The sequence below is a fragment of the Melampsora larici-populina genome (genome assembly GCF_000204055.1).
Source record: "Melampsora larici-populina 98AG31 unplaced genomic scaffold MELLAscaffold_14, whole genome shotgun sequence".
Classification (NCBI taxonomy): Eukaryota; Fungi; Basidiomycota; class Pucciniomycetes; order Pucciniales; family Melampsoraceae; genus Melampsora; species Melampsora laricis-populina.
The window spans coordinates 41,386-59,339 of NW_006768778.1; the positions used below are offsets into that span (position 1 = coordinate 41,386).

Sequence of the window (17,954 nt, forward strand, 5' to 3'; positions counted from 1 at the left end):
GAACAGCCTCCCCATATGAGTCTCTCCATTCTTCTCAAATTGAAGCTGAGAACAGCCAAGAAGTTTGCAGGTGCAGCAAATGTGATCTGGTCCAAAATACGCCATGTAAATTATTTCAATACAAAATAAGAAGTTGGACAAGCGAGTCGGTAATATACAAAGGTGAGAAAGGACACAACTTTGGCTCTTATCGTGGAAAAGTAAAGAATAACTAGTTGGACAAGCAAGCCACTAATATACAACAATGAGCAAGGACACAACTCCTGTTCTTATCATGGGAAAGTCCGTCTGCCAAAATAAGGGTACACTGGGTTGTTAAGGTTACCCTTCTTGGGATATGTCCAACCGCCAGTTGAGTAGGTAATATGTTTCTTGGGTTTTGGTTTCAGAGCAAAGAAATCGAAGTTTGTGATGAGGTAATATATGTACATATATTAACTCTCCAAACTATGAATGAGGGTTGAGGAAACACTCATACAAATTGATTGATCAAAGAGAGCCTGCTTGCGTAAAAAAAACAGGTGATACTTGTTTGCTATGGTAAGAGCTGGTGCATTTGAAATCCCTGTATTGAAGCACCACATTTTGCTAGACGTGGTGCTTCAACTTGTAAGGATTTGGATTTCAGGTCACTCTATGAAAGCACCGCATCTTGCGAGATGTGGTTCTTCATTCAAATTGTGAAGATTACCAAGACATGACCCTGTTCACGTTTGCCATGCAGCAACTTAGATATAAATTAATCAATTGATTGAAGTAATCCTGCTTGTGAAAAAATTGTGTCACACATGTTCGCCAAAGTAAGATTGGTGGATATATCCAACAGTCAAAGTACAAATAGGAGGTTGGGCAAATTTTCTTCTTCATCAAATAAAAGTGGCCCACGTAAAAGACGTCCAACTCATTTGGAAAACATGGTGGTGAGGGGTTGCCCCTCCCTCAATTGTAAGGTCCAATCAGATATTGTGTTTTGCAGCGGCTCACCTGGAATGCAGCTTCAGGGTTAGCAGTTTAAAAGCTGCTGAGCGGTGGTAATTATTCCTAGAAAGCTTGATCTAAAAAACACCAAGGATACATATGTTGGAAGATCAGACACTTCTGTGTCCCAGCAGATCAGGATGTATGACAGAAGACCTATGAATTTTGATCACATGTGTATATATACTATCAACAACTATTTACACCATCTACACGTGTAGAGACTGAGTACGCTCAGCGCTCAAATAAAAAGAAGAAATCACATTGAGATCACAACAATGTTTCACTGGTACTATCAACTTGACGTAGCAAACTAGAAATTTTGTTTAGAATCATTTATACATAGAAAATACGGAAAATGAGAGTTCAGATTGGTGCATTTCCGCAAATGGCGACGTCAGGGAGAACACAAGGAAAAGGGAGGATCAAGTTTGAGAGCTACTGAAATTGACATCAATGATAACTTGAACACATAGCTTGCAGTGATGATGATTGTTAATGCCTTATAGGTTGAGTTTCTCAACCTGTTAACATATTCAAAGCTGACACACTTCCACCTGCTTCTTCAGCAGCCAGAATGGCGATGGATCTAAAAGATATCTTGATACCATCAATAACTGACCTAATATCCACTGGGCTGTGATCACTCAATTGCAACTCATCTATGACCAAACCTTCTTGTGCTTCATACCAGATTGGCAAAACAAGAGACAGTTAATACCCTCTTGGAGGGAAGCAGTCGGGATCAGGATCAGGGGCGTATACACCCCTATCAATCAGTTCTTTTGCCCTTTTGATGTCAATTGGGATTTGCTTGCGCTTCCAATGAGCCAGGTCCAGTAGAGCAATGAGTGTGTCCAAGTCTGAACTTCTCCATTGCAGCCTTAACTTTTGACGAGAGTTTGATGTGACAGCTTCATCATCCAAATGGATATCCGGATGAGACAACATCTCAACCTCTGCTGAATCTTGGCAAAAACGTCTGACCGTGTTAGCCAACCTAGCTTCGTAAAGCTTTGACAAATACATACACATTAGCATTCCAGTAGTACCTCAATCATATCAAGATACTTCTGCTCACTTTAGTTTCTTGCTGTCTTTTCCTTGTGCAACTTTTTCTAGAGGACATGTTGGCCTCCAGTGTTTTTTGCCCCTCAGGAGTCTTCATCAACTTGCAATTCCAAGTTTGTTCTCAATATTTTGCACCTTTCCCGCCGCACAAGCGTCGGAGCACTTCTTCACGATTTGAAGCAGTATTATCGGAGACAAGGATCCCAAGCTGTCTTGCCGAGTTTGCTTCATAGGCCTTAACCCATTGGGCTAAAATGATGGTGGAGGTAGCTTAGTTCCAAGGGGAACTGTATGAGGCTTGCCAATCAAAGGTACACCTGGGAAAACCCGCCATTGCCAAGCTTGCTGTACATTGAGATACAAAGTGATGAGGATATCTTGATCAAGTGTTTGACAAGATGCCCGAGGAGAAAATTACCGGTTGCATCGGATTTTTCAGAGTTGCCATTTCCACTGTGTCCTTTTCAACCATCCTCTTTTGTTTGCGGTTTGGTTTGAAACCAGCAGGTTTTTTCAAAAGGTATTGTAGCATGGCTTTGTCATGTGCTTCTCAAATAAATAACTCTCAAGCTTGTCTTTGATTCAGCCAATTGTTGCGCTCCTTGTTGGACGGAGGGTCAGGCAGCTTTTTGAGCCCTGCAGATGCCAAATTGGAAGATCCCCTTGCTTTGCACGGAACACCCATGAGCTTGCAATTGAACTCATGGATTACCCTGGCAAAAGGTGTTGCCGCTTCTGGAATCAGATGGGAGCCAGCTTTCTGTCCAATTCCTTCATTCCTGTGCCTGATTGCAGTAAGTACTTTCAATTTTGTGGCAATCTTCCTCTTCCGTTGTAAGACCTCTTCGTGTGTAAGATCACCATCTGGTATCAATGCGCACAATCCGTCAGTCCCACTACTGTACATAATGTGTGTTACAAATCACCCGGTAAGCACAACCCACCAGAACTTTCTTCCCACCCTGAATCTGATCCCAAAGCATTCAAGTCTTCTTCTGTTACCAAAGTTTTTGACCAAGATGTCAGCCATTCAAATGTTCAACTGCACATATGAGACAGATTTTAATTAATCAGGCACAAACCCTCAGTTTGTAGAGAATCTTTGTCAAGGCGTCTTTTTTTGCCAGGACCATTGGACGCACTAGGAGTAAGTTGTGTTGTTGTTATATGAGATCTCATGATCAAATTTACACAAGAAATATAGAAGATAAAGCAAATGTAGTTATGTTGTAAGAGAATGGAAAAGAGGTCACACAGAAGCTTTACACAGTCTTTCAAGAAACAGACAAAAAAATTGCACTTATGATTGAATCCAGAGGGGCTTTCCACAAACAAATCCACACTCTTCAACAACACCCCCGTTGATCATGATTGTTTGGTTTCTGTTTGTGTAACTGATCTATGGTGTGCTCGCACCATACAAATGATTGAAAACCCTGCATCCCAGTCACCATGCAATGACTGGTTTGATATTCACCAGTGAAGTTTGACGTCAATTGTTTCACCCCCATCAATTCTACAACGTCCCAACTTAACCTGTCCTACAAATGGTGTCAGCCCTGAGTACTAAACCAGAGTATCAATGGACGACGTATTGTAATAAAAACCTTAGAAATAGCAATTACAACTCAAGGCTCAGTTTCAAGAGTCAAGTTACATATGATTTAGCATATGTAACATGTGCAGAACTTACATCAAAGGGTGTGAACATACATAACTTTGATGTAAACCAAAACTACATATATTTCACAGCCTTAACACGTATGTAACACGTGAAATATACTTATAACCCAATAGTAACTGTCTTACTGTAATTAACCTAACCATAGAACCACAATTTGTGCGCACTTGTAGTCCAAAGATTTCCAAGGTTCAGACTATATAAACCCTGAAAATCCAACCAAATTGAGAGGAATCACATTATCACATTATTATTCAACAACTACACAACTTTGCTTTTATTCATCTTCCTAGAACCTTCGAACTTTGCTTATCAATTACCAAACTTTGAAGGCCTGATTCTACGGAACCTTGAAACTCAAACCTTGTGTCTTGTTGCTTATACTGTGTGCTCATTCAACTTTGTTTCTGATTAGACTTCATAATCAGTAGTTCTTGTAATATCCATTTGGTGGAATTACTTGTAAGGAAGTAGTCCTTGGGTACTGCTTATATCAGATTTGGGATTCATCCGGTATAAGAAACTCCAAATCTACGGGGAAATCTCTATTAGTCAGAGTGTAAAGTTCCCCGGTGTTATAATAGACTTTAACACCACCTTCTTTGACCTTTCTTTGAGTAACAAGAGGATCAAATTAGGATTGACAACTGTGTGTCAGTTGCTCTTATTTTTAATTATTGTAAAGACAATAATTAACTCAAAATCCGTGGGCTAAAGCCTTTGTTTAAAGGTTAACTAACTGGAGTCTTTACTTGTTTATTCCAAGTAAAGCTCTTACGCCCAAATCTCTACCCATTCATACTTGTAGATATTGATCTACACGACTTTGGTAGAAGTTACCATACCTTCTACAACCTTTTTATTGCTTCTACTAGCCTGACAGACGCTAGTAGGCTCACAAATGGCCTCACCATCCAATTGCACAATATGTGCATCCAAGCTTGCTCGAGATCACAATCAGTAGAGCCGAGACCCGTAATACATGCAAACTATGTGTTGCGGATGGCAGACAGGGTTATAGACTTCCCTGTCCCCAGGCCTCTTCAGTTTGTGATCACGGCCAAAGTTAATTGAACATCTGTAAAAGAATTGCTTTCACCCAATTGAAATGAGCTAACGGGTTTTTTCTCGAACCACTCAACAATGCAACTACAGTACGTTTCTTTGCTAGACATCATTGTGTTCCACCTCCCAATCAGGCCGGACTTTGGAGCAGGACCAGCCTCTAACAATCCATTGTTTGTGATGAAAACCCTTGAGCATCACAAATGATGTTCATTCAATTTTTTTCCACGTTTTTGACCTCACATTGCTCTCAAACCCTCCAATTGTACAGGCACAAATTTCCGACTCATTGTCAAAGTATGTATTGTACAAAAAATGTCTTTGTTGACAATCAAAACCATTCTGGACACATCAGTGAGGCAATTTGTATATTGAGCTTGGTACTACACTCAAAGAAGTATAAAGAACATTTATTTGCAATTGGTAAAGGTCCTACACCAGCAGGAGGAGGCATAGGACCTTACCAGATGCAAGTCAACTTATAGAAGTAGTATATTTTTAAGTCTCTAGGAACTGTATAAGCCGGATGTTCTAAACATACTTGGGGACACAGAGCAATGTGAGACCCGATTCAAACAAGTTTTGCCCAATATGCTCTGTGCCAAATTTTGGTTCATGATTCCACTGTACATATTTCCAAAGGGAAAGTATTTGGCAAAACATATTGCCATAGGATTCAAAAGAAAGTGTGCGTTACAAACATCCTGGAGCTGCTGATGCAACAAAGCGTATGACTATCACAAATATAAGACCGACTTCCAAGGGCTCAAGAGCTACCCATTGTGAAGGACAAGATTGTTTTAGGTGATACAACTTTGCAAGAAAGCCCTACACCGCAACAACCAAGGTAAAAAGTTAGCTACACAAGTGAGTCAATTGTAGCTACCAAAATACATACTTAGGAGTCAACTTGTGACCCCTCAATAAGTATTTCACTGCGTGGAGTTTCTCCATCAACACCTCCTAACTGGCCGTGCAACTCATCAAGCTTTTGGTTGATTACATTAATGTCATCCATGGCTTTTTTCAAATTGTTCAAGCGCATGGGCATCAGTTGGTGTAGTTCATTCTTGAACTTGGTCAAATTGGTGATTGATTTTGCTAAGTTGGCCTGTAAAGTCCTGATTTGAGTCTGGAAGCAAGACTCAACATCTTTAAGGATGTCATTGGAGATGGGTGTGTTTGTGACACTTTTGACATTGCTGTCCTCCAGCTCATCAGACAAGACCTCTTTGTTGCTGGGGTAATAACTGTTATGGGCTGGATCCGGATGAAAGTGAAAGTATTTGGCTTTGCTAGCAGGGAAGATTGATGCCATATGTTTGATGTCCGGTAAAGAGGTGTGCTTCATCTTGAGCTCTGAATTCTCCGCTGGGAGTAAGGACTCCTTGAACTTGTTGCTGTACATGTCAGCAGGACGGTGACGTGGAACAAAACCGTAGTCTTTTGAACAAGTGTATATGTACTTATGAGCTGGACGAGTGCTTCCAGGGAAATCATTGCAAGATACAGCATGAAAGTGAACCCAATCCTTGATGAGTTCCATGAGCCCAATTGTTTTTTGAGACCACCATCAAGGAAGTTCAAAGTGTAATTCTTCAACAGAGCAGGTCCCACTAGTGACTGTGACTTTGAAGAACTCCCCCATAACGGTGTAGTTCCGTGGGTGGAAGATGGTTGTCACATTTACGTCAACACCAGACTTAACTAAGTAAGCCTGATATTCTTCAAAACCCTGTTCTCACATGCTTTTCAGCACATCAATTGACAAAAAAGATGAGAATAAAAAGTTTACTAACCTTTTTTTTTGGCTACCATGTAATGATACTCAAGGACCTCCAAGTTTTGACATTTCCCCTTGTACATCACAACATCGCGTTTGAATTGGTGCAAAAGGACAGGTAAGATGTTTTCACGCTTGAGCAAGTCTTTGTCAATTTTGAATTTATAAGCCAGAGATTCAATTGCGCCATTGAAGGAATTCCAGAACACCTCAAGGGCTAAGGTGTTGACGTGATCAAATAGGTTGCTCTCCCAGTCAAAAGAGAAGCAACAAAGGCCCCAGCGCATTAATTCCATCTTGACTGCCTCAAAATCATCGTCTTGGTTCATGTGAATACCAGTCTTGACCAAGTCTGTAATGGCAATTAATGTGGGGGAAGATTTGCCAAAGAGTTGACATCCCACTGGGAAGCGAGCAACCAAACCCTCTTTCTCAGCCTTCGAGAGAGAGGGTGGGATGGGCGAGCAATATGACTCTCGACACATCAGCACACAAAGGTGTCTGCGGACAAGAGACTGAAAAAGACAAAATCAAAAGAATAAGTTGAATGTGAGGTAGTCTAATTGAAAAAACAAACCACATGGACATGAACCATCTCAAATTTTGAAAGAGTACCAAGACTATTAGGGCACATTCGCTTAAGCCATTTCTGGGGAGAAATCACATTCTGCAGAATTTAAATGCCTATTTGGTGGAGCATCTTTCTTTTTTGAATTAAAAAATTCACAGAATGTGATTTCTGGTCAGAAATTCCTCAAGTGAACGCACCCTTAGTTCTACGGACGGCATGTGTCCATCTCTTTACACTCTTAGATTGATTTGGAGAAGTTTTGTGAGGGTTTAAGGGCATTATGGTGCATATTTTGGCAAATGTTTGGTAGCAAAGTATAAGTATTTAGGTTATTTGAGTCAAAGAATTACTTTCTCTGTAGATAATCACAAAGAAATCTTTGAGTCAGGTATGAAGCTCAATGAGGATTTTCAAGGATTCTTTGAGAGCGAGGAGATTATATACGTATGAGGATTGAGCACGTTGGAAAGTTCTCAAAGTTCTTTTGTGGAGGTTACAGCGTACGCCAAAGCTTACAAATATTTTTGTTATATTTACTTCAACATATTTGTGTTAATTCAAGACCTGTTTTGATGTGATCATCTGAGTAGCCAAGCAAAATCCACCTGCCATCTATGCAGTTCTGTTAAAGCACACGAATGGTCTTTGACAAGAGGGAAAGACATGTGTCACATGCTATTGTTTGGTTTCTTTGTGAAAGGTTGCAGGCAGGTCAAACCACAACTCTGCATTCTTTTGGGGATCTTCTATTGTATGTCTTTTAATCTAAGACCGCTTGTAATGTGATCAGCAAAAAGTACCATCCAACTGCTATATATGCAAGTTGTTTGAGATATAAGGCTTGAAATTTTGAGAGGGCAGGAATGGTTTCATCAAAGTGAAATTGAGACACCGGCCTTCAATTGGCGTCAGAGGGGAGAAATGTGGCTACTGCGCAATATATTGAGGATGTCTTTTTAAGAACGGCTTTGGGGGTTGGTAGCTGGGTCACAAACGTTTTGAAGACTGCAATTTGGAACAAAGGCCAATGCTCCTATGTCCTTGGTATTTCACTGTCTAAGCACCTTGACAAAGGACAATTGAGCTCACGTACTGTAGGCTTCTTTGGGAGTTATGTTTTGCCTCTATGAGAAGTCTTTTGTGTGGGCACATCAACATGCTACACGAATACAGACACAGTGAGTGTTATCAAGCAATTTAAGGCAAAGGCTCTTTTGGATGATGCAAGAAAGGTGTTCCCTTGAATTTTCAAGACAATAGAAGACCTACGTGTAGGTCTGACATCTGACTTCAATAGAAACAGTGGAACTGACTTGTGTCTTGTGTTTCCAGATTGTCACAAATTTTCCAGTGTATTCCGGAAGAAGCTCACAGCCTTTCTCAGCTTATTTCTTTGAGGAGTTATTAGACACCAAGAAGTACCGCAAGTACCCAAGTAATGTGAACTTGGAATCACGCAGTGCAAAAGGTGACATTATTGACAATGTGATGCAAGCATTGGGTAATTGGTCTCATGGACTTATAAAGGACAGTGCATGGTTGCTGACTTGCAGGCAGTTGGCGGTGTCCTGACTGACCCTTTTATTATTGACACAAGCATGTAAGAACACATTTAACTCATCTCAACTGGCCGAACTGTTGACTGATGATGATAATGAACAGGATGACTTGGAGTGATGGAAATACAGGAAAGCAGGGTCTACAAAATTTCAAGGACCAACACATGTGCAGTAGGGTCTGTGGATTGATGGGTGTGAGGAGTCAGCTACTTTCTGGCTGAGTCTTCAACAAAAAGAAGTGTGTAAATGACTAGGAAGAAGTCATCACCGGACACCCAAGTGAAGACTGTAGTTAGTTGACCTCTAAGAAGAGTATTTGATGCCAGTGGGATGGCTGAGTAATCCCTATAAGGATCTTACTCGGAGCTCTGGTTGATCTTACAGCTTTGGAGCCTGCAGTACTTCAGACTCTGAGGATTCAGAGGTGCTGCGGGGTACTTTAGACTCTTTTTGAAGAGGAACCCTTTGTAAATTCCAAGCTTGTTCCGTTAGCTATTGATCCCACCAGCTCAGAACACCACTTGAGGTTTTACAATAACCTGAATAAAAGTAGAACTATGATAATCAAGATACAACAATATCACTATACTCAATATTCTTGGTAAAGAATCAAGTATGTTGTGATGAGGAGTTCTGGTATGATAATAAGTTGTTCTTCTTCCAGAGTGGGAAGAAGAGGAGTTTATATATTCCAGACACAGGCGTCAACTTGTGGTTGGCGCTTAGGTTTGCTCTTCTTTTGAGTTGGGTTTAGGTTAGGTTTACTATGGGGTTAAGTCATAGTAAGTCTTGTTACTTAAGTGACTCTTGAAACTGAGCCATGAGTTGTAATTCTTATGGTTTTAAACAAGTTTCATATATTTACATATTATTTACATATGTATTCCATGTATTTACATGTGTATTTGTTAGTCTGTGGTCCTGTACACAGGGCTCAGGGCTGACAATGGGATTGGATAGAATTCCCAAGGAGAAGAGTAAAAGCTCTGATGATATTGAGATTCTCTCTTGTAGAACCCCCTCCCCTATTCATATCCCCAGCAAAGGACAGAAGTGAACCTCAATATATGTGGCTGTTGATTTATTGATACTCAATTCCATCAAACTGAAATCTACTCCTCAAATGTTTCATTTCTTCTGCACTACTACTAATATTTCATACTGTTCACTTGCAAAAAAATAACAAGTGAATAAACTAAATAATTAGAAATAACTAAGGATATGTTTTGTTTTCCAATGCTTGCTTCTTCCTGTCCACCTGCTCTCTGTAATTCTCAGCAATTAGTCCCATGATGATGCTGATGTTTCAGTAGCAAGCCTTCTATTGATGTTGTAAGCATATTGACACAGGGACATAGTCCTTTCAGCATAAAACTCTTTAACCCAGGGTAGATCATCTTGTCAGTCTTCCTCAAGTTTATTGATGTCCTTGCTGGTACTGGAATTTTGGCAATAAGGTCCTGCAGAGCAAAAGAAAAGCCTCAGCTGTGTCACCACAAGTAAGTGAGAGAAGACATTACCAATCTCCTTGTTGTTTTGATGTTGACTACATTGTTTTGAAGACCTGTGTCCAATCCCCCTCATTTTTCATTGGCGTTCTTTCGGTGGAAGTGCATTAACTGCATGGCTATTTGGAAGAATGCCCCTGGCTTCTGAATGCAAGTGCGTGTTTTTAATAGCTCTCCAAAAGTCTTTCCAGAGTTGATTATTTCTTGTATCTGTACTAGTGGAGTCCTTTGTCTTCAAATGTCAGTATTTGTGTTAGAGAGAGATAAATATCAATTGTGAAGTCAGCATCATACCTCAACATTGAATCATGCCACACAAATCAACTTGTTTGCCACAAGGTTCACTAAGGCCACTGCACATCTATCTACCTGCCTTATTTTTGGTCCTCCAAACTCTGCCACTCAAAACACAACACAATCTCCTGGCTGACCATACCGCTGTTTGATACCTTTAGCAATTTTCTCATTGACAACATCTCTTATAGTATCTCTAATAGGGTTACGTTGAGCATTGTGCTCTGTGTCTCTCTTATCCTTCTTCTTTCTTGAGTACTCTTGTTTCCTGCCTGCCTTGTATGTTGCTCTTTTGAGGGTGTGCCTTTTCTTCTTGGCATCAGATTTGTGTTTGGTCATCTGCAAAGGTACAAAGTGGGCATAATGAAAATCAGTTATCCACTTGAGCTGATGATGATGGAGACATGAGTGTATACTGCATACCAAGGGGGTAGAGTGAAAGAAGTGGGGACTTGGAGATATGTGAACGAAGAGGCTAGACTGTCAGTTGGGGATCCCCACAGTTGAGTATCCCAACCCCTCATGAGATCAATGATCTCTCCACATATCTCCAAGTCCCAACTTGACCCTCTCCACCCCTTTGATATGAGTTCTGGGTTGGTAATAAAACATTGGAATAGATAAATAACTATGTGTTGATGTGTGCCTCTGGGGATGTCTGCTGGAAGTTTGATGCAGATTAAGAGTAAGCAAGCTGATGAAGGGAAGGGCTCTTATACATATCATTATACGGTTAACTTGTGGGTCAAGAGTCAAACAATCCTGTGACTCTTAGGTTGACTTGTGGGTTGGAAGTCAAGATCATGTGACTTTTTTAAAAACCATGTTGGACTTGTTTAGGCACTTTGATACTTAACCTTGAGTCCTGACTGAAATTTTGCTACAAATGAAACACAAACACGCATACTTCATTGCATAAAGCATCTTGTCAAAACAGCAAACACAAAAATCTATCTCCATTTCTCCAGCTTCATCATATTCACCTGGAACCTGAAGGCTGCTATTTTGGAACTTGACCTGTTGAATGTAAGCTTTGGGAAGTAGGGTACATAATTGATGATGTAGCTTGAGTGTCCATTACATACCAATATCATAACCCATACATATTGCTAGCTGCATCTTCTGGACCCAAGCCTATTTACCATTGGGCTCCTGATGAGGTAACCCATCATGATAAAATGAAAAAACCTTTGCTAAAAGTCCTATTATGTAGTTGTGAGTCCTGCACCATATAGCCTCCTTAAATTTGATTCCATGTAATTCCTGAATTTGTTTTGCACCCTCCAGCATACCCAACACAGTTGCAGGTGGTGAAAATCTGTAATCTTTAGTTACTAACATTAAACCTCAAACTCTACCAACCAAAAAAACCTTTCCTCTCCAGCAACCTTGATAGCATTGTGAAATGATTGAGACATTTCCTGCTGGGCAGTCAATGTTGGAGAGTCCATTTGTTTGACTAAAGAGAACAAACACTTTTCATGATCCAGAAGGTGTTTTGGTGGGTTTTTGAATAGGATGGATTGGTTGTAAAGTGAAGGGCCCCATACGCCTGAGCTGAACAAAGGTGCACCTTCAGCCGGTGAAAAGACATCAATCCCTGCAAAGGTTGGGATTTCAGTACCACAAATATGTGAAATGAGAAAAGAAGAACACACCTTTTTCCTTCATTTCATGGATCCATTTAGTACATGACGTATTAGAGTTGTTGAAATGAGCACCTGGTGGAAGAGAAAATTTAGGCTTCTGGATAAATGGAATATGCTCCCATTGGGTTCAAAGCAAACTGATCACAGTGTCTTGCCCAGTCTTGTACTGGGCTGGCCACATTCTTTGTGGATGAGACAGGAAAGATTGAGATGAATTGAATAAAATGTCTTGGTTAGTTAAGAACAATGGTGGAAGGTTTTTGGATTGATTATATGATATAGAAAGTGTGGCAACTGAGTGAACAACATCATGCAAAGGTATTTCTGTATCTATTTGTGTATTGTCATTGGCCATGTTCAGTTTGGATTGAAGTGGTACGTTTGATGATTGAGTTTTGCTTTCTTCCATACCGACTGGATGAACGGGGGGAGGCAATTGATTTGGGCTAATTGGAGGTTCTATTTGAGTTGTGTTAATGGGAGCAGGAGCTGTTTGTTTGGTAGCCGGATTGTTTAATTGGGATTTGTTGATGTGGGTTTCAAGATTAGTTGAATCATTACTACTTGTATTCATTTCTTCAGTCTGACCATTTTGCTTGTCAATCTCCATTTGATCCAAAGTAGCTGTTTGATTAGCACTACTATGATTGATCTCCTTAGATTTACTAGTACTGTTGATGATTCAAATTTGATGAAAGGACACATCGGGAATAATGCTACGTGGTTTAATTGTATTAGGAGAAGGAACTTGTTGTTCTGTGTCTACTTGGTTTGAAGGAGAAGGGCCAGATTGATTGTCCAAAATGTGTGATTGAGTATTGACTTGATGAGAAGGAATAGGAGGAATTGTAGATCCTTCTTTATTTATCTGAGTTTGAGTAGCATCAATCTCAATATCAATACTATCAGAAGAGATAACCAAATTGTTACTATCCAGACTTTTATTTATTTCATCATTATGACTATTTTCGTGATCAACTTCTGCAGCCTGATTGTTCTTCTCCTCAATAGCAGTTACATCTAGATTTTTGTCATGTTCATCATCAATAATGATCCTTTTTGTTCCATGGGGCTCTCCTTTGGCCAATTTGTCTTCCTCGTCCTGACACACAAGTTTGCGTTTGGTGCTGAACCCTTTTGAGTGCCTTTGGGAGCCAGAATAAGGAGGAGCACCAGCCTTTGCTCGTGAAGATTGGCGGAGAGTAGGTGGTTTGGGAGATGGTGCGGTGAGGTCAATTAAAATCACTCCATTGGAAATGGGAGGAGGTATCTCCATTTTGACGTCTGGAGGAAAGATGAACCAGAAATGTCAGATACCAACAAACAGACAGGGACATAATGATGAAGATGGTGCTGCATACTTCTCAATCTTTTTTTACAATGGGTTGATGCTTGTTTGATGTACAAAATGACTTTTTCAGGCAAGTAAAGTGTGTCGAGTATTTTTTCAATTTTTTCGGTAGCCTCTGAGATAACACAGTCATAGTGTTTTGAAGTAAGTCTGTCAAGTTCCTTCTTGGAAAGCCCTTTCTTTTGAATATTTGAAAGGGGTCCAGAAATCATTGGTGCTTGATCAAATGTCTCATACGAAGGAGCAGAGAATTTGTGGCAAGAATTGGATGACTTCTCCAGACACTCAGTGATGGGGATTTTGGAGGAAACATTTGTGAAATCCATGTCTTCAGGAACAGGCGGCCTAGTTTGAGGCACCTCAGAATTATTCATGATTGGTTATGGATGCTTTTCACTTTATAAGAATTGAATGATAGATTGATGATAGAAATGAGATCAATCAATTGGTTGTTTAATACAAGGAGGAACTTGATTGACCAAAAGTTTTCTGGAGTGAGGATGTGTGATGTGTTTAGCTGGATTGAGGTGGTTGAGAAAATGAATTGAAGTGGTTGAGGACAGAAAGTTTGGTTCATCAGCTGGTGAATCACACAGAATATCATTAACTCTAGGATAAAACCCACAACACCCTGCATTTGGGAGTTTCATCAGTTTGAATTTTGTATATGTATTTTCATAAACAACAAGTGTATATGTATCAGACTTCAAATGTACATCATACCAAATCAGCATTTTGACATTCATTACGCTTTCAATAACCTCTTATGATTGATAATCTTGCAAGGTAAGTCCTCACATATGTACGTAATAATGTGCTTTTATCATAAACCACTTGTTCGCTTAATGCTGGGCAAGCGAACAAAGGCATATCAATCATGTTCAGCGGGTTGGACTCATTGGAGAAGTGCTGATTGGTATCTAAATTTCCCAGAAAGGAAACAAAACACCTGATGTGTTCACAAGGAGTGATTAAGGTCTGAAGCTTAATCAAGTCTGGTGGTTTGCCTTGAGGACAAGCGAGATAAGAGTTGAAGGCCTGTGAACTGTACCATCTGTTTGCTTGCTTGCCTACCAGGCGAACAACGAGAATAAACAGTTCACAGGCCTGTGGACTCTCATGCCTCCGCTTGTTTCCTCAGCAAGCAAACGAAGGCAATATATCAGCACATACTTTGAGGCTGGTACTGCGTGAACCATGGTTTGTCCTGCCTTGATTAAGGTTTGAACCACAATCAAGACTAGTGATTGGTTTGGCATGAAATTTGACCTAAGTTTTATTTTGTAAATCTTGGTAAATCCCTTGAATATTGTTTTGGAGATGGAGTGGAGTGTTTTACCGGGCAATTAGAAAAAAAGGATGATCACAATATACCAATGATAATCTTATTGATGGTATGACCTTTGGTAATTGATTGGAGGAAGTTTGAGCGCTATTTATGTCTCACACACAACAGCAAAGTTTTAATAGCTGAATCTCAAAGTGGGGCAAGAAGTGCTTACATGAATTCAGGATTGTAGCACATGTAAGGGTGTGGTCAATGTGAATCTTGGACACAATTGAGGGTAGCACTTCAATCTTCAAATTATGTCAATCCCACTGATGCAATGTGGCGAATAATAGGAGTCATATGATGCGATGCGGGGAACAGGAGTTATATGTTGCACTGATTGTCTTATATAGACATCCAATCCCTCCCACTTGTTCCCACATTTTTCACTCCACTCAAGCTATATTCATTTTTCATCTTGACTAAATTCTCAAATTCAAATATATCAAAATGTCCTCAAATCCTCACTTAATCTTTGCTGGCTCCATCAGGTCCACTATATTTCGGCCAACACCAGCTTCATGTCATGCACCACAGATGGTGGTAGCTGGGGATACAGTTCCAATCAACTTGGTTATACCTCCTCAGTATGAAGAAACCTCATATATTGGGTTATTCCTCAAAACTGGACAGTGCATAGGCTATGTCCCTCCACATTTCCAAGCTTTTTTGATTGATGTTCTTGGGGGGAACAAAGCAATCTTTGTCACGGAGCCTGCTGGAGGGTGGACTGAAAGTGTTTCCAATCAAACAGAACTTCTTAATACCCCGTTAATTAGCTGTTACATCTCTTCAGCAGTTGAATATGGTTTGACTCAAGTTTATTTTGAAATACTGTTCTTTATCAGACCTAAAGAGCTGGTGTGTTTCAGCAGCAGAGTCATTCACCACAAAATAATCTTAGAGCAGCCTGCCTACAATCCAGAGGATCACTTCAAAATTCAATTAATCAACATCCAAGGCTCAACCAAGCCCAACTGGAAGGCTCGCTACTCTGAAAGTTATCAACTTACCCCTCAGCAATTGACTCAACCAGAAGCCATTCCTAGTGGACCAGATCTTACTCCAGTGGAACCAGTGAATATCATCTCATTGAAACTGAAACTCCATCAATTACAAGGCCTAGCATTGTTGTTGGACAGAGAATTGATGTATAGTGAAGCATACAACAATGCCTTATGGAAACGTAGAATAGAAAATACACCCCGCGGACAAGTTACATTCTGGGATAATATAATACATGGCAAAGGACTCTTTGGAAGACTTACAACAGGAGCAATTACTCCTAGCGGTTCAATTCTTGCTGATGACATGGGTCTTGGAAAGACATTGCAGACCATAGCATTGATTGCACATACACTTGAGGACGCCCACAGTTTTGGAAAAAAAATATGATCCATACTAAAATAATGGGAGTCACTGCCAGGATTAAACACTGTCCCTAATGGAATAATGCTCACTTTTGCATTAATTGCTAAGCATTTATATGGCAAAAATTAATTATCCCAAAAAGGAACACATTATCCCAACTAGGACGGTGTTTAATCCTGGCAGTGAGTGGCCGCCGTCGTTCCCACACCACCCTAGCTATCTGTCCAAAAGGCTTGTTTGATACTTGGACCCAGGAGGTTCACAACCACACCCGGACAGGCACCCTCAAAGTTATGCGCTGGCATCACTTGTCTAGATTCAAAAAACCGCACTCAGAATGGCAATCAGCAGATACTATATTGACTTCCTACAAGACCCTGGTTGAGGATTTCAAACAAAGCAGGCCACTTCCACTCACATTTTCAACACAATGGTACTGGGTAGTATTAGACAAGGCTCATTATGTGCTTCTTCTTTCAAGTGGGTTTTCAGGTGACTCATGAATCTCATTTCTCTTACAGTGGTATCAGGAACAAAACCCAAAGACTGGAGTGTGTTACTCAGTTGGAATCTATCTGCCGACTCTGTCTGACTGGTACACCACTCCACAGCCAAATTTGAGACCGTCACTCACTCATCAAGTTCCTCCAAGTAGTACCTTTTGATCAAGACCTTGTGTGGTATAACAAAATTGTGAAACCAATTTCAATTGGAAATTATGGACCTCTATCCCCGTTGATGCGGTATATGATGCTTAGACGCACCAAGGCCAGCCATCTCCCAGATATACCACTGGTTTGTCATGAAACAATACTTTTATCTTTTCATGAAAAAGCACATGACATATACAATCAACACTATCAAAAGTTTATGTAATCCTTTGGTATCAACTCCAAGACAAAATTTGATGGGGCTAATTATTTCAAGGACTTGATCAATCTCAGAATGACCTGTAATCACCCACTTGGATTTGGCGATACTAGTCAATCACGCCAATTACCCACTGAAAAACCTAATGATATGGAGCTGGCCTGTGGTATTTTGGATCATGGTTCACCTCAAGATTGGCAACTCAGGACAAAGCTTACATTCTTAATCAATGACCTCTGTGAAAGGAAAAAATACAATGGAGGCAAGAGTGTTATATACACACAGTGGAGGTCCTTGATGGATTGGTATGTTTTTGGGGGGATTGTTTCAACTCAAAATCACAAGTCATTGACCATTTTTTGAACACTTCTACAGGATTGTTACTGCCCTTGGTCAGGCTGGAATTGACTGCTGTATTCTACATGGTGGAATGGGGACAGATGAGAGGACTTTCCAACTGAAAAGGTTTAGGAAAAATGATTTTGTTTTGAAAGACGTATGACGTGAGCAAACAGAGTGAAATTCAGAGGTAATGTTTTGCTGCGGATATATGTGAAAAGGAGACAAAATGAACTGTCTGTAAGACTGCACAAAATTCTTTCCCCACAAGACTATTACTGAATTGAATCAAGGCGTTTGGTTGTATTGGTGGGATTTTGAGACCTTTTGTGTTGAAAGAACGCCAGCGCACTGATAAGTCAGCATATTTTGTGGTCCCCGGTTTCATTGATCCTACTTGTTTCATCTCATCACAAAAGAGATACTTTGCAACTCCCAACAAACACACATGAAGGATTTCAACAGGAGTATCTAAGTGACCATTAAAGCCTGATAACAAGAATCAGCTGTGAATTCAATTAAATGCAAAATAAA

The 17,954-nt window shown here is 40.3% G+C and overlaps 6 protein-coding genes across 6 annotated transcripts; 2 read left to right on the forward strand and 4 right to left on the reverse strand.

Annotated features, from left to right (window-relative positions):
* Positions 1 to 2,614: 2,614 nt before the first annotated feature.
* Positions 2,615 to 2,956, reverse strand: MELLADRAFT_105504 (uncharacterized protein; the record flags this gene model as incomplete). The annotated part of the gene is made up of 1 exon (XM_007409113.1): positions 2,615 to 2,956. One exon carries the CDS (start codon positions 2,954 to 2,956, stop codon positions 2,615 to 2,617), a length of 342 nt encoding a protein of 113 aa, XP_007409175.1.
* A 2,532-nt stretch (positions 2,957 to 5,488) lies between these two features.
* MELLADRAFT_105505 (uncharacterized protein) lies at positions 5,489 to 6,203 on the reverse strand (the record flags this gene model as incomplete). The annotated part of the gene is made up of 2 exons (XM_007409112.1): positions 5,489 to 5,623; positions 5,706 to 6,203. The coding sequence occupies 2 exons, from the start codon at positions 6,201 to 6,203 to the stop codon at positions 5,489 to 5,491; spliced, it is 633 nt and encodes a 210-aa protein (XP_007409174.1).
* A 165-nt stretch (positions 6,204 to 6,368) lies between these two features.
* Positions 6,369 to 7,428, reverse strand: MELLADRAFT_105506 (uncharacterized protein; the record flags this gene model as incomplete). Its single annotated transcript, XM_007409111.1, has 3 exons — positions 6,369 to 6,502; positions 6,595 to 7,093; positions 7,384 to 7,428. 3 exons carry the CDS (start codon positions 7,426 to 7,428, stop codon positions 6,369 to 6,371), a joined length of 678 nt encoding a protein of 225 aa, XP_007409173.1.
* Positions 7,429 to 12,286: 4,858 nt separating this feature from the next.
* Positions 12,287 to 13,884, reverse strand: MELLADRAFT_62302 (uncharacterized protein; the record flags this gene model as incomplete). The annotated part of the gene is made up of 3 exons (XM_007409110.1): positions 12,287 to 12,783; positions 12,880 to 13,443; positions 13,521 to 13,884. The coding sequence occupies 3 exons, from the start codon at positions 13,882 to 13,884 to the stop codon at positions 12,287 to 12,289; spliced, it is 1,425 nt and encodes a 474-aa protein (XP_007409172.1).
* Positions 13,885 to 15,290: 1,406 nt separating this feature from the next.
* MELLADRAFT_105508 (uncharacterized protein) lies at positions 15,291 to 16,235 on the forward strand (the record flags this gene model as incomplete). Its single annotated transcript, XM_007408826.1, has 2 exons — positions 15,291 to 15,610; positions 16,031 to 16,235. 2 exons carry the CDS (start codon positions 15,291 to 15,293, stop codon positions 16,233 to 16,235), a joined length of 525 nt encoding a protein of 174 aa, XP_007408888.1.
* A 269-nt stretch (positions 16,236 to 16,504) lies between these two features.
* Positions 16,505 to 17,433, forward strand: MELLADRAFT_85374 (uncharacterized protein; the record flags this gene model as incomplete). Its single annotated transcript, XM_007408827.1, has 4 exons — positions 16,505 to 16,691; positions 16,834 to 17,006; positions 17,109 to 17,386; positions 17,427 to 17,433. 4 exons carry the CDS (start codon positions 16,505 to 16,507, stop codon positions 17,431 to 17,433), a joined length of 645 nt encoding a protein of 214 aa, XP_007408889.1.
* Positions 17,434 to 17,954: the final 521 nt, after the last annotated feature.